This window comes from Naegleria gruberi (genome assembly GCF_000004985.1).
Source record: "Naegleria gruberi genomic scaffold NAEGRscaffold_11, whole genome shotgun sequence".
NCBI classification, from domain to species: Eukaryota; Heterolobosea; class Eutetramitea; order Acrasida; family Naegleriidae; genus Naegleria; species Naegleria gruberi.
Genome location: NW_003163316.1, coordinates 412083 through 427482, shown reverse-complemented (window position 1 = coordinate 427482; position 15400 = coordinate 412083). Strand labels below are relative to the sequence as shown.

General features: G+C 33.2%; 5 protein-coding genes across 5 annotated transcripts in view; 2 read left to right on the top strand and 3 right to left on the bottom strand.

The window, feature by feature from the left end:
- Positions 1 to 12: 12 nt before the first annotated feature.
- NAEGRDRAFT_47282 (uncharacterized protein) lies at positions 13 to 1590 on the bottom strand (the record flags this gene model as incomplete). Its single annotated transcript, XM_002679945.1, has 1 exon — positions 13 to 1590. One exon carries the CDS (start codon positions 1588 to 1590, stop codon positions 13 to 15), a length of 1578 nt encoding a protein of 525 aa, XP_002679991.1.
- A 222-nt stretch (positions 1591 to 1812) lies between these two features.
- NAEGRDRAFT_64791 (uncharacterized protein) lies at positions 1813 to 2295 on the bottom strand (the record flags this gene model as incomplete). The annotated part of the gene is made up of 1 exon (XM_002679944.1): positions 1813 to 2295. One exon carries the CDS (start codon positions 2293 to 2295, stop codon positions 1813 to 1815), a length of 483 nt encoding a protein of 160 aa, XP_002679990.1.
- Positions 2296 to 2442: 147 nt separating this feature from the next.
- On the bottom strand, positions 2443 to 3493 carry NAEGRDRAFT_64790 (rab family small GTPase; the record flags this gene model as incomplete). Its single annotated transcript, XM_002679943.1, has 5 exons — positions 2443 to 2795; positions 2889 to 2894; positions 2942 to 2968; positions 3020 to 3133; positions 3226 to 3493. The coding sequence occupies 5 exons, from the start codon at positions 3491 to 3493 to the stop codon at positions 2443 to 2445; spliced, it is 768 nt and encodes a 255-aa protein (XP_002679989.1).
- Positions 3494 to 3738: 245 nt separating this feature from the next.
- On the top strand, positions 3739 to 5465 carry NAEGRDRAFT_78892 (tRNA isopentenyltransferase; the record flags this gene model as incomplete). The annotated part of the gene is made up of 1 exon (XM_002680070.1): positions 3739 to 5465. One exon carries the CDS (start codon positions 3739 to 3741, stop codon positions 5284 to 5286), a length of 1548 nt encoding a protein of 515 aa, XP_002680116.1. The 3' UTR covers positions 5287 to 5465.
- A 3053-nt stretch (positions 5466 to 8518) lies between these two features.
- NAEGRDRAFT_31787 (uncharacterized protein) overlaps positions 8519 to 15400 on the top strand; it is a gene marked incomplete at both ends in the record, with an annotated part of 30246 nt that continues 23364 nt past the window's right edge. The window contains one exon of the mRNA XM_002680069.1: positions 8519 to 9031. Within this exon, the coding sequence (XP_002680115.1) occupies positions 8519 to 9031 (513 nt within the window). The remainder of the gene's footprint in view (positions 9032 to 15400) is intronic.

Here is a 15400-nt window from a genome sequence, read left to right as displayed (position 1 = left end):
TAAATATTTCAGCTAAATATTCTCGATAAGGTTTCCTAAGTAATAGTAAAACTTACATGGACTATTGCTTGAATCGTTGGTTAAGGCAGAGGAACTTTCCAAGTCATTAATCTTCTCCTTATATTGTTCAACTTGGACTCTCAGCATATCCAATTCAGAAACTTGTTGAGACAACTTGATAGAGTTTTCTTTCAATTCTGAAATTTCCTCATCCTTTTGTTTGATTACTTGTTTCAATTTGGAACCTTCCTTTCCAGAGAGCATTTGTAATTGCTCAAGAGCTAGCTCCAAATCAGCCAATTCTTTTTCACGTTCCTGTAACAATCTCATAGCTTCTGAGTTTTGACTTTCAACATTTCTTGCTGTTGATCTTTCTCTTTCCAATTCAGAGTGATATTGTCTGGAATTAGCTTGTTCCTTTTGGAGTTCTGTTAATATTTGTTGCATCTTAACATCCTGATCATTAATTGTTTGAATTAATTGTTTCTTGTGATTTGTCAACTCATTAATTGATGATTCTAATTTTGAAATGTGAGCACTGGCATTCATATTAGTTTGTTGTAAATCATACTCGAGTCTTCTATTTTGTTCAATATATTCGTTCAATTTTAAATGTTGTTCCCTACAGGCATGTTGAGTATTTTCCAACAAGTGTTTCAAATCACTCTTTTCCTTTTCATATCTATCAGCTTGATTAGCAATCTCGTGTTGTAAATAAGTAATTTGACTTTGTAAATATTCCACATGTTGATCATTGTAAGTAATTTCCTCTCCGACACATAATTTTACATGAATATAATTTGGATTATCAGATTTGGTTACCTCTGTCTGTGATGATTTATAGCCACTCAAAAGAAAACCAGGAATTTGTGGAGGAGGAACTGTCTGTTGTTGGTTCACTGGAGTGGAAATGCTCGATTGTTTTACATTGTTTTGTTGCATTTGTTGACCTGTTATAATAGAGGATGGAATTGGAAATGTTGTACCTGAAATACCACCATCCGATACATTGTCCATTGGTGATTTAATCGAAACAGAATGGTCACTGTATGGAGAATGAGTTCTAGTGGTGGAAGTAGTTGCCTGTTGACTTGAAGGTGATGCACTTGATTTAAAGAAGGTTGTTGCAGTTTCCAAAAGGGAGGATTTAAAGTTTGATTGTTGTTGTTGATAACTAAAATTTGGAGGAGAGGAAGAGAGTGTAGTAGCACTTGAATAACTTGTTCCAGCAGCACTTGGTAAATGCTGATAGGAAGCAGAGTGTTGCATAAAGACTGGTGAATCTCGGGAGGTTGTGGTTTGACCACCAAAACTGGCTGAAGATGAAGTTCTCTTGTGATTACTTTGATGATTTACGAGTTGTGGTTGCTGTTGTGGTTGATGGTGTGAGTGTTGTTGATGATGGAGTGATGTTTGTGGTTGAGTGAGGAAGGTTTGAGAGAAGAAGGCATCTTCCTTGTTAGATTGTTGAGGATGATGTTGTTGTTGATGCTTTTGATTGTTATGATCATAGTATTCTTGATCTTCCTCCTCTTCATCATCAATAGGTGCCATCAACTCATTGGCAAATTGGTGAAGCTTTCCCCACATGGCAAAGTTTGGATTTATGAATTTTTATTTATTCTATGTTCCTTCGTTAATATCGTCATCATTGCAACGTCACCATCAAATAATACTAATAATAAATATATTTAATGATGAAGGATTCTGGGGAAGGAGAAAGGCTTTAATATTAATATGATTAATATCAATTAAAATATTAATATTAGTGGATTTGGTAGTTTGTCTTTGTGATTGTGTATTATTTACAAATTATTCGGTAATTAAATTTCTAACAGAGAACTTTTCCAAATTGTTTGAAAATTCACTAGCTTTCGATGAGGATAATGGTTTAACTTGTTTGATGTCGAATTGAATGGTTGGTTTTGGTTTCTTGGCTTTTGAAATTTCTTTCTGTAAGACTGAAGTTAAAAATTCAGTATAATCATCAATGTATCTTTCAATTTCGGAATAAATAGTATTAGGTGTAGAGTTTGATGTTGTGATGGTTTCACTTTGTTGTCTTGATAGTGATGATTTCAAAGCCAATAACAGAATATCCTTCATCTCGGAATGTGGTGGTATCTGTTCAACATTTTCAAAAACAACAGTTTTAAGAATATAATCCACAGCTAAATGTTCCAAATATGTTTTAGCTTTAACGTGAGATTCACGTTCTCTGATACTTCTTTCCTCTCTTTCTTTTTCAAGTCTGCCTTGTGCAGCAAATGATTTTTTGAATTGTTTTGGTGGCATTGTTTTTTTTCAATCAATAATTTATTTGAATGATTTGATGATGGCTGAATCACTCCAATTCACACATTTGAATGAATTATGGATCTAATTTGTGGTTGAGCTATTAGCTACTATGTTATTATTACTATTACTTTATATAAAAATACATTATTTCTTGGCTTCCTTCTTCTTGTTGTAAATTCTTTGAATGATGGTTAGGAGAGCCTTTTCAACATTCTTGTCCTCTTTGGCACTTGTTTCTATTATTGGAATTTGTGAATCATACTTTCTGAATTCTCTCTTAGTATCTTCTTCGCTCAATACTTGAGTTGATGATCCAATACTACGAAGATCTGTCTTGGATGCAATGAAAATAAATTCCACATCATCTGTACAATTCTTTTTACCATCTTCCAAAAATCCTGGAACTCTGTCAAAGGATGATTTTTCGCTAATGTCAGCAATAACAAAAATACCATCAGCCCCACGGAAAAATGAGCTAGCAAGAGCCTTGAATTTTTCTATTAAGGTAAGAATTTGAATTTGGTTTAAATTTGGTTAAATTTTCAATTTCAATTGTTTAAATTTTACAACATTTTATCATGACAACATACCTTGACCTGCATTTATGAAATTAATCATTACAATAAATTTCCATATAACTTACCAGCAGTATCCCAAAGTTGGAGACGAACTGATATTATTTGATGAGAAAATCGTTAATAAATTATTAACAGTAACTTACCAGTTTCCTTGGTGTTCAAAATAAGAGTACAAACAACAAAATCAATACCAATAGTAGGTTGATGTTGTGTTGTGAAACCTCTTTGACTGATTTTCTTGGCCAAACTAGTTTTACCTATAATTTGTATCCGATAGATTATTCACAGGTGAATGATCAATAAATAATAGAAATTTAAATTACTATTTAGAATATTATTAAAAACCTACCGACTCCATAATCTCCCACAAGAACAACCTTCACTAAATAATCATACTCCTCCTCATTTTCCTTTTCTATTGATACTATTTGTATTGATTCATTTATCTTATTTTTAGAGCCAACTGTATTGCTGCTTGTAGCACTGGTGGTTGATGATGTAGTTGGATGATGAGTTGTTGCTGTTGTTTTGCTGTTATTATTGTTGAGAATTTCATCATCATCTGCATCCATCATAGAACTTTTGGTTCCCTTTTCTTGTGTACTTGCTTGACCCATATTCTCTCGTGTCGCTTGTTTTTTTACTGAATAGTTTTCACGTCCAATTTCAATTGGGGTTGTAATGTTGTCACATACGGGGAGTAAAACCAAGTAAAAAATTTCAAAATCCTTTTTTACCTGTTTAAAGGTTTAAAGGGTGTTAACAACCTACAAATTGGAAGCCAATCCATTTACTTGCCAAATTGAAGAAGTAAAGTGGCCACTTTGAAATTGCATTCGAGTTTTTCAAAAAAAAAGAAAAAATGCAACAAGACAACTCTACAATCGATGTGACCTCCAATAACAAAAATACACTTCCGAAAATTATTGTTTGTGCTGGAAGTACAGGAGTGGGAAAATCTGCATTGGCCTTTGCTTTGGCAAAATATATTAAAGAGAAGGAACAATTATCATTTTGGAAATCTGCTTCAATTATTAATGCAGATGTGATGCAAATTTATGAAGGACTGCCAATTACAACTAACAAGCCTTCTCCTTCGGAAATGGAACAAGTTAAACATTATTTTGTTGGAGAAAAAGCAGGAGTAGTCTCGGACAGATCTGAACTTTATACAGTTTTAAATTATCAAAAGGATTGTCATGAGTTATTTGAAAATGAATTATTCTTGAAGGGAAATGTTCCTATTATTTGTGGAGGAACTAATTATTATATACAATCGGTGATTTTTGACCAGTACTTGATTGGAAAGGCAGAGGATAGTAATGGTGGACAGTACAATGAAACCAAAGAGGATGAAGAAGATATGAAAAATTATACGTATGAAAGATTGAAGGAAATAGATCCAGAATCTGCCAAGTTAATCCATCCTAATGATATTAGAAAGATTAAAAAGAGAATTCTACTCTTTGAAAATAATCAACAGGTTTTTACTGAAGTATTAGAATCCAAGCAAGACAAGCAGAGAACGCTTAAATATGACTGCCTATTCTTTTATCTTGCATGTGATAATCGAGGAGTTCTGAGAAAGAGAATCGAGGACAGAGCTGTTCAAATGATGGATAATGGTCTGTTAGACGAAGTTGTTAAATATCACAAATATTTAATCGACAATAAGGAGTCACTGAGCTTGTCGTTTGAGCATGGTGTACTACAATCAATTGGATATAAGGAATTTTTACCCTATCTAAAATATCTGGAGGAAATTAATGATTTGGAGGATGTAAACACCTCTGATGAGGCTATTGTTAAGAAAAAGCAAGCTCTCAAAAAGCAATGTTTAGAAGCTCTCATTAACAGTACATTTAAGTATGCCAAGAAGCAAGAAACATGGTATAGATCCTCTTGGGCAAGTGCTAAATTGCCTCTCGTCTCTAGTGGTAAATTGTTCAAGTTTGACATTTCTGCCTCATCACCCACTGATATTATTCAAAGTGCTCAAGAAATTACCACACACTTTTTGGGTGGCCAAGAAATCCCTCAACACTTGAAAGATAACTATTGTGTTGAAAAACCATACGAGAAGAATCCAAACCATCCTGGAGATGAATCCAAAACATATCTCTGTGAAAAATGTGGAAGTACTCATGTTGGCTACACAGAATACAAAAAGCATCTCAAAACCAGACTCCATAAGAAGAGAAAGAATAATGATAAATCTTCCGCAAATAAGCAAAAAAAGGAAGATGATTCAGAAGTCAACCAATCCATTAACGAACCTAACAATGAAAATATTACACTAGCTACCAACTTGCCAAATGAGGAAAATCCCATTAGTAATCTCACTGCAGCAACAGAATCAACAAATGCACCAGAGGAGGAGTTATTAATTGGGATTCAATTCTCACAGTGAACGTTTCAGAGTATTTACGATTAGCTTACGAGTACGTTAAGGACTTTGAAGATTATCCGAAAAATATTGTGGATCCGAGTGCAGACAATCAAATTACAATTAATTTAGAGTTGAGCAACTACATTGATGTTGGAGTAATCGAAATCTCCCTTGAAGATTCTTATTAAAATGAAAAAACGAAACTTTAGAGTTAATTAATCAGATTTTACGCTTTCCTTATTTGGATCAAAGTTCATGCGAAAAAAAAATGTCAAGATTGGTTGCAAAGATTTTCCTCCACATGCACAAGGCAGTACTAATTGTTCTTCTTCCCATTCTTTTATTACTCTTACAATCACCATGTGAGAAAGGGGTGTTAATTGAGGCATTTCCGATACCAACCTTAATAAAAAAAGTGGCTGGAGGTAATCAATATGCTGAAGGAGTTATGATTGGAGTGAAAAGTCCCATCTCAATTATCACAGCTGGTGAGAAAATATTCATATCCGATACCAAAATGATTAGAATGTTTGATAAAAAGAAAAATAGTATCAAGAGCATTGCTGGAGTCAATTCTGCCTCTCTCAAATATGATCCAACTTCATCAATTGCAATTCAAACAGCATTATCATCTCCTAAATGTATAGCCAGACATCCAATTAGTGGAGAATTGTTCTTTTTTGATAGTAATCAAATCAAAAAGATAACTACTAATGGACGGGTTAAGGTTATTGCTGGAAAACCATCTGGTGGATCAACTGGGGATGGATTGGCAGTTGATGTATCTATTAAATCTGATGGTGACTTGATATTTTCCAAAGAAGGGGATTTATATTTCACAAACGACAATAGAATTAGAAAAATATTGACTAATGGAACACTTATCACGGTTGCTGGATCAATTTCAAATGGTTTTATAGGAGATGGTGAATTGGCTATTAATGCAAAATTATATTCACCAAAAGGAGTTGCAATTTCGAGCAGTGGTGAAATATTCATTTTGGACAATTCCAACAACCGAATTAGAAAGATACTAACTAATGGAATAATTGTAACAATAGCAGGAAATAGAACTCTTGGATATGGTGGAGATGGGGGATTGGCAATTAATGCACTGCTGAACTCACCTACACATGGAAGATTTAATTCTAAAAATGATTTCATATTTGCTGATACCAATAATAATAGAATTAGAATAATTTATCATGACACTGCTATGATTTCCACTTTGGGAGGTATTGGAACACCTGGAAATTCTGGGGATGGAAACTATGCACTTTTGGCTGAATTTAATTATCCTGTTTATGTACATGTCAATGAGGATACTGATGAGATTTATATCATTGATAGGTATGGCACTTTAATAAGAAAAATAGATACCAATGGTATTGTCAGCACTGTATTTAAAAACTTGGGATCCTATTCAGGAGATGGATTGAACGCAAAATTAGCAAGTTTTAAGCATGTGAGATCGATTTCAATACACAATAATACCATGTTGCTGTCTGACGACAAGGCGCTCAGATATATTGATTCGAGTGGTATCATTTCTACCATAGTTGGTCAGGTTGGAGTTGATGGTTATTCTCAAGATGGTTTAATCACTTCTGAAACGAGAGTTTCACCTGCATGTGTGTATAATGGTGGCGCAGACAACTTGTATTTTTGTGATACCAACTACTATTTGAGAAAGATTACGAACAATTTTACTCAGTTGACAACAATTGCTGGAACTAGGAATGTATTTTCTGGAAATGACTATTACGCCAATATTTCACTCTTACCAAATGCAAACGGATTAACAGTTGACCATTCAACGGGTGATATTTATGTAACTCAAATTAGTGATTATGCGTACTATCCAACATTATCATCAATAAGAAAAATTGATACTAATGGAATAATTACACTCTTTTCTGGAAAAGATGGTACTATTACTCCAGATGGATATCATCGATCGAATACTTCATTTAAAGGAGTGTACAAGATGGAAGTTTCTCCAATTAATGGAGATTTCTTTATTTGTGAATTATCTAATAACAAGATTAGAAAGGTTAATTCATTGAGTGGAATTGTTTCAACGTTGGTTTCAATTCCAAACCCAACTTACATCACAATTTCAAGTGATGGTAATTTTATCTACGTATTATCTACTTCTAATTCTATTATCTATAAAATAGATACCATTTTTATAGATAATAGAATTGGGAATGTGACAAATTATGCTGGGGTTTACAATTCAGCTGGTTTTAAGAAAGATAATGTACCAGCCAATTCTACTTGGCTTAATTTACCAGTTGGCATCAAAATAACAAAAAACAATTCTCTATTAATTGCTGACACCAAAAATCACAGAATAAGATCAGTCGATCCCATTTCTGGTAACATTACAACAATAGCAGGAACAGGAAAATTTGGCCATTCAGGTGATGGAGGTTTAGCAACTAAGGCCCAGATGAATGGACCAACTTCCATAGCAATATTTAATGATACAATTTATTTCATTGACAGTGGGTATCCTGCTGTGAGAAAGTTTAAAATTGGAGAAAAGATTTATCATGTAGCTGGTTGTGGACAGAACGGATATAAAGGAGATGGAAAATTGGCAATTAATGCATGTCTTGATGTGCCAATGGATTTAAATGTACAACCTAATGGTGACTTACTAATTTCTGAATTGAAAAGAATAAGAAAAATTGATATCAATACTGGAATCATTACAACCATTGCAGGTGGAATTGGAAATGAAGGGTTGGCTTTAAATAGCTCCATTTATATTGAAACTATTGAAATAGATAAGAATCGAGATGTATTTGTAACAGAAAGATGGGATATTAGAAGAATTGATAAGAATCAAATCATTCATCAATTCGCAGGAAGCACAATGCTTGGACTAAACTCTGCGAAAGAGAAAAATTCTTTGGATTTTGATTTTTCTGGAGTATCAGACATGGTTATTGTTAACGGAGAGAATTATCTCGTAACAGATTCTGTTGGTTGTACTATCTATATCATTGATAGGTATGGGAATGTTTCAGCTATTGCTGGAAATGGAGAAGCAGGCAATAGTGGTGACGATGGTCCAGCAACTAAAGCTAAGTTAAATATGCCAATAAGTGCAGTGATGGTATCGAATGGGGATATTTTCATTTCAGATGGGTATGACAGAATTAGAAAAGTGGATTCTAAATCTGGTAACATAACAACAGTTGCTCTTGGAACCAATTTTTTCAATAGTGTTTCACCAACATTTATGAAATCAGTTGGTGATGATGTTTATTTCATTGATACGAATAACGAAATAACCATTAAAAAGATATCAAAGGAATGCCCAAGCAATTCCCTCATCAATCCTCAAAATTCGTCTGAATGTGAATGTTTGGATGGTTACTATGGAGAATCTTGTGAGGAATTCGAGTGCTTTGGAGTTCATTATCTAAACGAATCATCATGCTCATCCAATGGCCTATGTATTGCTCCAGATTTATGCGAGTGTTATCTTGATTTGCATTCGGGATCTGTATGTGAATTTTTGATGTGTTTTGGAATTTCTCAGAACGATTCAAATGTTTGCTCTGGAGGAGGAATATGTACTGGTTTCGATAAATGTCAATGTAGAGAAGGATTTTATGGAAACAGATGTGAATTTAAAGAAGAGAAAGTTAATTGCTTTGGGATTTCAAATATCTCAACTGTTTGTTCAGGAAGAGGAATTTGTGAATCAACCGATAACTGTAAATGTAATACTACTATTGGGAATTATATTGTGAGTGGAATTGAATGTGAAATATTAACATGTATTCCCATTTTAGAAATATCAAACTCTGAAACGATTTACACAAATATGGAAAGATTACCTCGCTACATTTCAAAATATATAACGTTTAATGAATGTCATGAAGACGATATTTCAAAGTTTGATATAGAATGGAAACAAATCCTAGGATACACTCTAAATGTTGAAACACTATCAAATTACGATTTACTAATTCAATCAAATAATTTATTGAAAGGAGAATATGTATTCGAATTGAAATTGAATTTTAATAATTTTACTTCAACAAAGCAAATTAAAATAATAACTACTGATGAAGATTATAATATCATACTTTTACAATCATCATTGACATCAAATCAAGTTATGATTAATATAGAAACTGATCCAATGGATAAAAGTAATTTAATTGATAAGTATGAATGGAAATGGAATTGTCTTAATGGTAAAAATCTATGTGATGAATCTTTAACTAAACAATTAAATACCAGTGCTCTGATGAAATTACATAATTTTACAATAACTTCAACTCATGAATCAATTGAATTAAGATTAGCCATAAATAATAGGACTGGAAATATACTGATTAACTTTCCAATTCAAGAAAGCGTACCAATCATTACAGTTTTATCAATGTACCCGCAAAAAACAGTATTTATATCATCAGATATATTACAAATTCAACTACTTGTTGAATTAGATAATCAAGCTGAAGACGTTAATTATTTAATGGTCAGAGAATGGAAAATAGATAACAAAACAATACCATCTTCCATATTATTACCAGGATCTGATATTGTCAATGCGAACAAAATATTATTAGACCTTTCCACACTCTCTACAACAACATCACATGTAATCACATTTATGGCAATTAGATCTGTAAATAGTTTTGCTATTTATAATTACGAATTCAAGATTGCAGATAATCCCACATCTTGTGTATGTTCAATAACACCTTCAATTGGATACGCCATTGATACAGTATTTACAATCTCATGTTCAAGCTGTCTACAATCAAGTACTGAAATTTTACAATTAAGTTTTTTAGATCTCAAAACTAATTTGAAAATTCAACTTTTAGAGACAAGAAATTTAATCATTAAAACACCCCTGCCATATACAGGCAATGATGAGACCGTAACACTGTACATTTCAAATAAGAATATTCAAACTGGCGCCAAATCAGAAGTTACCTTAAATAGAGCATTATTACTTCCTCCAGCATCTACCATCGCTGACGTGAAAAAGAAGAAATCTTCTTGGGATGCCATTTATAAAACCCTTTCTTCCAACGATCCTAAAAAGATAGTTTACAGCTACAGTACAATTACTTCTGAAGCAATGGTTAAGAAAATTTCAGGATCTAAAAGAGCTATAAGAGGTATGTGTGCGAATGGAGCTAGTTATAATGAAGAAACTGTCTCATGTGTATGCGTAAATGGATTCAAAAAGAGTGATTGTAGTATGAGTTTTAATGAATGGATTCAAGTCTCAAGTGAAAAATGGAATTCTTCTAAATTACTAATTGAGGAAATGTTGGATAGAAATGAATTCCAAATGAATGGAAATCAATTATCATTTGAAATGGCTTTTATTTATCATCTCTTTGAAAATTATGATGAAATTAATGAGGAAATGTACAATTCTGTATATTTATTATTTAAAACCCGAATTACAGAAATATTAAAATTAACTTATTTGGAATTAGCAGATCAATTGGGAAAAATAATGAATAACATATTAGAAATGATGATTAACAGTCGAATTTCATTAAATAATGGAAAGAAATTAGATAATTGGGAAGAAATTATTGAAATTAGTACTAATTTGAATATAATTAATTTGAAGAATCATTTTCAAATAATGAGTCTCACAAATTTTTACTCAATCCTTTCTGCAAGAATGTATCCTTCCGAATTTTCAAATTCAATAATTTATTATTCTGAAAATAACTTTGTTAAATATCCAAAACAAATGATTAAATATTTTGGTAATACTAGACAACAAATATTTAATAGAATTATAAAGTATAATACAAAATATAATGAAATAGAAAATTATGAAAAAGTTAATAATAATACTGAAGTGCAAACAACGATAAGAAGTTTACCATTTATGGTATCTTGTGAAAATTACTATCAACAATCTTCTGTAAATGAGAAAATTATTTCCTATTCATTCAACTTTGAAAATACAACACTCTCCCATACTATTACTACTTTCATTAATTCAACTACAAGAAAGAATGAAACAGTATCATCACACATTGAGTGCCATAGTGCTGTTGATTCATGCCTAATTGAAACAGTGAATAATAATAACTATTATTGTAAATGTTCACAATTTGCAAGAAATGTTACTCTGATCGAAACAGTTCGGAGAACCATTTCTTTTATTACTTACACCTCAACTAATCCACAACCCTCACCGTCACAAATAATAATGGAAAATTCTTCAATTCTTGCAGAAACTAGTTTAACCAAGCAAAACAATGTTATTGGACTTGTAGCTCTGGTAGCATTGGCATTGATTATTCCAATTCTGATTTTTGGGTTGGTTGTGATTGGATTGATTGTTTATTGTGTGAAGAAGAAGAAAATTTCTGTTCCACCTAGTGCTAGTTCAGAGTTGCAAACAATCTGAAAATTTCAAAATAAATTAAAATGGATTACTTATCAAAATTTTCAGATCAGAAATATCATATTTGTTTTTCGGTGTTTTGAGGTTGTGTGATCAAGCATGCTTCTTAAAGGGCAATTGGAATTGAACAATCAACTTCCATGTTCAAAAAGAATGTCTCACACCATACGGTTCAGTAGTAACCATAATTCACGCGATGATGGAACAGTAGAAGAGGAGGCTCTAAGACAGTTCCAATCATCATTAAGCAGTGATCAAGGAAACAGGATTGATAACAATAAGGGAAGGAGAAGGACAAGAGCTTTCTTCAAACCAGTTGTACATCATGATGATGGAGGTGGTGACACGCATCACATCTCCACTTCTTCTTCAAACACTGCGGTTCCCTCAACATCAAGAACCCGACATTCAGTATCATCACCTTATCATCATTATAAATTACAAGAACAAATTCTAAAACATGATGCTGCTTCTGAACCAAAAAGACAAGTGCATCACTTTGCTCTTATTGATTCACCAACTCAACAGCCAGACTTTTCCTCAACAGAAAATCTCACCGTTACACAACAAATCCCTAAAAAACCAAGAGCATCCAGAAAAAACACACTCACACCCATGACTTCTTCATCGATTCTGAATGCAGCCAGTAATCTGCTTAAGAATCAAGGAGAGGCATCACCAACGCCATCTGTAGATAAGAGTAGTGCATCATCATCTTCTGAACTGAAACTCTCTGTGGATAACAATCTTGTTACAGAATTTCATAACTTTCCAAATCAGTCTCCTTCTTCTTCCTCATCAACAGAGAGGAAGAGAAGTTTAATTAATTTAAATGTTTGCTACTTGAATCTATCACCACCGGAACATGATTCCTATTTGGAAAGATTAAACGAGGAAGATGAGGATGATAGCAGTGCGGAATCCCTTACATCATCAATAGTTTACGAGCTTAAGAATGATGATTCCTTCCCTTCAACAATTGTAAAGGATGAGATACGGGAGGAGACTCAAACTGAAGAAATAGTAGATAGCAATAATGATCTTGATAAATCAATAGATCCATCATCTTCACCACTCGAAAATATAATATCGATTGAGGAAAATCCACCAAAGGAAGAACAGGAGGAGTGTAAAAAAACTGATGAACTTGTAGTGGAAAAGGAGGAACAACAATGTAGTACTATTCCAGTTCAAGAAGAGCACTCACATGAACCAATGAATGATGAACCATTAATCGAGATTTCAAAAGAAATTATTAAGGAAGCTCGATCAGAGGACCCCACAACAACCTCAATTGATATTCAAGCAACTACAGAAGAAACAAGTGCTGATAAGCTTCCCCAAATGAATGGATCTGACAATACTCCAATATTTCAAGAGGATTCAAACGATTCAGAAACTGAAAATATGGAAAATATCGAACAAAAACCAACTGAAGAAAGCAAAGAGGCAAAAGACGCTGAAAATATGGAACAAACGTCTTTTTCAGAACTTATAAGTGAGGTTGAAAAGGAAAACAAGGACATTATCGAAATTTCTGATTCAATTGTCCAACAAGTTCAAGAGAAGAAAAACGAGACAGAGGTGAACACTGAATCACAAATAATGAAAAAAGAAACAGAAATTATAGAACACACAGAGGAGGTGAGCACTGAACGACAATTAATGAAACCCACAACAATCAATGAAGAGATGATTAAAGGCGAGGAAACCACTGTTGAATATGACCTTAAGGTAATACTCGATACCACTACAGAAGTGTTAGGGAGTGAGGAATCACCCAAAAATACAGAGAATGAAAATGAATGTGAGACGAATGGTATTGTTACAGAAACAGAAACAGTTGAATTGAGTTGTACAGAAAAGGGAGAAGATCAACATTCAATAGATCAAGATGAATTCAGCCCTGCTGAACCAGTCAGTTGTTTTGAATTGAATTCCAACATTATTAATGAAACTTCAATTGATCAAAAGGATGACGAAATTGAAAATTCTTCAGATATTCAAGCAAACGAAATAACTCCAGTTGCTCAACATGATGATCTTGAAATGAGGAATATTTTGGAAGAACATCCAGAAGTTAACACAAAAGTTGAAGAGGATCTGGAACCAATAACTGTTTCCACAGAGAATTCTGTGGAAATACAAGACGAAGAAGTGACAATACCCCAACCCAGCGAAACTCCTACTCCTACAGAAGCCGATATCGATACCACTGTTACAGAACCTGTGGTTGAAGAAAAAGACAATATTAAGGAAACTTTAGAAGTCCAGCCAGAACAAAATACTGAAATCAATGATCAAATTCCAACAATTGCCAATACCAACACTCCAAACGAAATTTCTCAATCACCACAATTAATAGAACCTCCTACAATTAGCAGTAATGAAGAGAGAGTTGCAAAAAGCGAGCTGATAACGCCCCACAATTTTGAAACCACCGTAAATGATGATTTAACAATTTCATTTCCAAAAAAACGAACACACGAGGACGGCAAATCGGTAACTGATAGCTGTGTTCAACAACAAGCCCAACAGGAAGACAACATTTCAGAAAAGGAGCTACAACAAGACTCACCTGTAGATATTGTTAAATCCGATGCAATGAGTAACAACAATAGCTATATGTACCAAACACCTTACGAAGAACAACTCGATGTTCTTGATAGAGGCAATGATGAAGATGATATTGACGAATCATCTATTAAGCAATCCGTACTTGAAGAATATCTTTTATCCAAGCTTAATGAAGAAGCTGGTTATGATGACTTGGAAAAGAAGGTCTTCGCCTCCTTTGAGGGTGATTTTTCATCATATGAACAAGCAATTAGAGAGGAAATTAGATTCCTCTCCGAGAGCATTGAAAAGAAGAGCAAAGATATTCAAGACTCAGAGCCTGTTATTTCCACTCCCCAACCTGAACTACGACCAAATATTGATCTTAAACTATTTACACCAGACTCTCCTTCGTTTAACATTGTCATTGAAGATTTCCTCTCAAATGGTTTAAAGTCTAGAATTTCTCCACGAAGATTATTTTCACATCAAAGAATTAATACACTCTCAATAAGAAATTCCATTGAAGAGTACGATAATCAACGATTAGTTTATGAAAAACAACGAGATTTCAACACGCTGAATACATTTGATATCAAGATACGAAAAGAAATTCTCTCTGAGGTGATTAAAATTGAAGACAGATTTGAGAGAGAGTATGAACAAAGAAAAAAGAACATTAAGGAACTTCTTGAAGATCAAAAACTAGAAATATTAGATTTGTGGACAAAGAGAATCCTTGAATATGATCAATTGTCTGGTAAGATTCTTTTAGATATTACAGAAAGACACAAACATGAAATTGTTCAACAAGAAGAAAAGCTAAGAGTTAGTTTTGGAAGAAAAAAGCCAAACTTTTCGAAAAATACACTTGCTGAAAGATCACTTTATAATTTAATAGCCTCTTCGAAACAGTACGAGAGAGGACTTGGAATGGAGGAAAAAATTACCAATTTGGAGAGAAAAGATATTATTAACTTTTATCACCAACAAGAGCAACACGTTACAAAAAAATTGGAATTCGTGGCAAGTAAACAACTCCAAGAATTATCTGTTACCCAACAAAGAATTGATAGAGGAAGAAAGGAAATGGAAATGTATATGGAAGATGACATTAAGAAGGTCGATAATCGCTCCAACATTTTATTCAAAGATATGGAA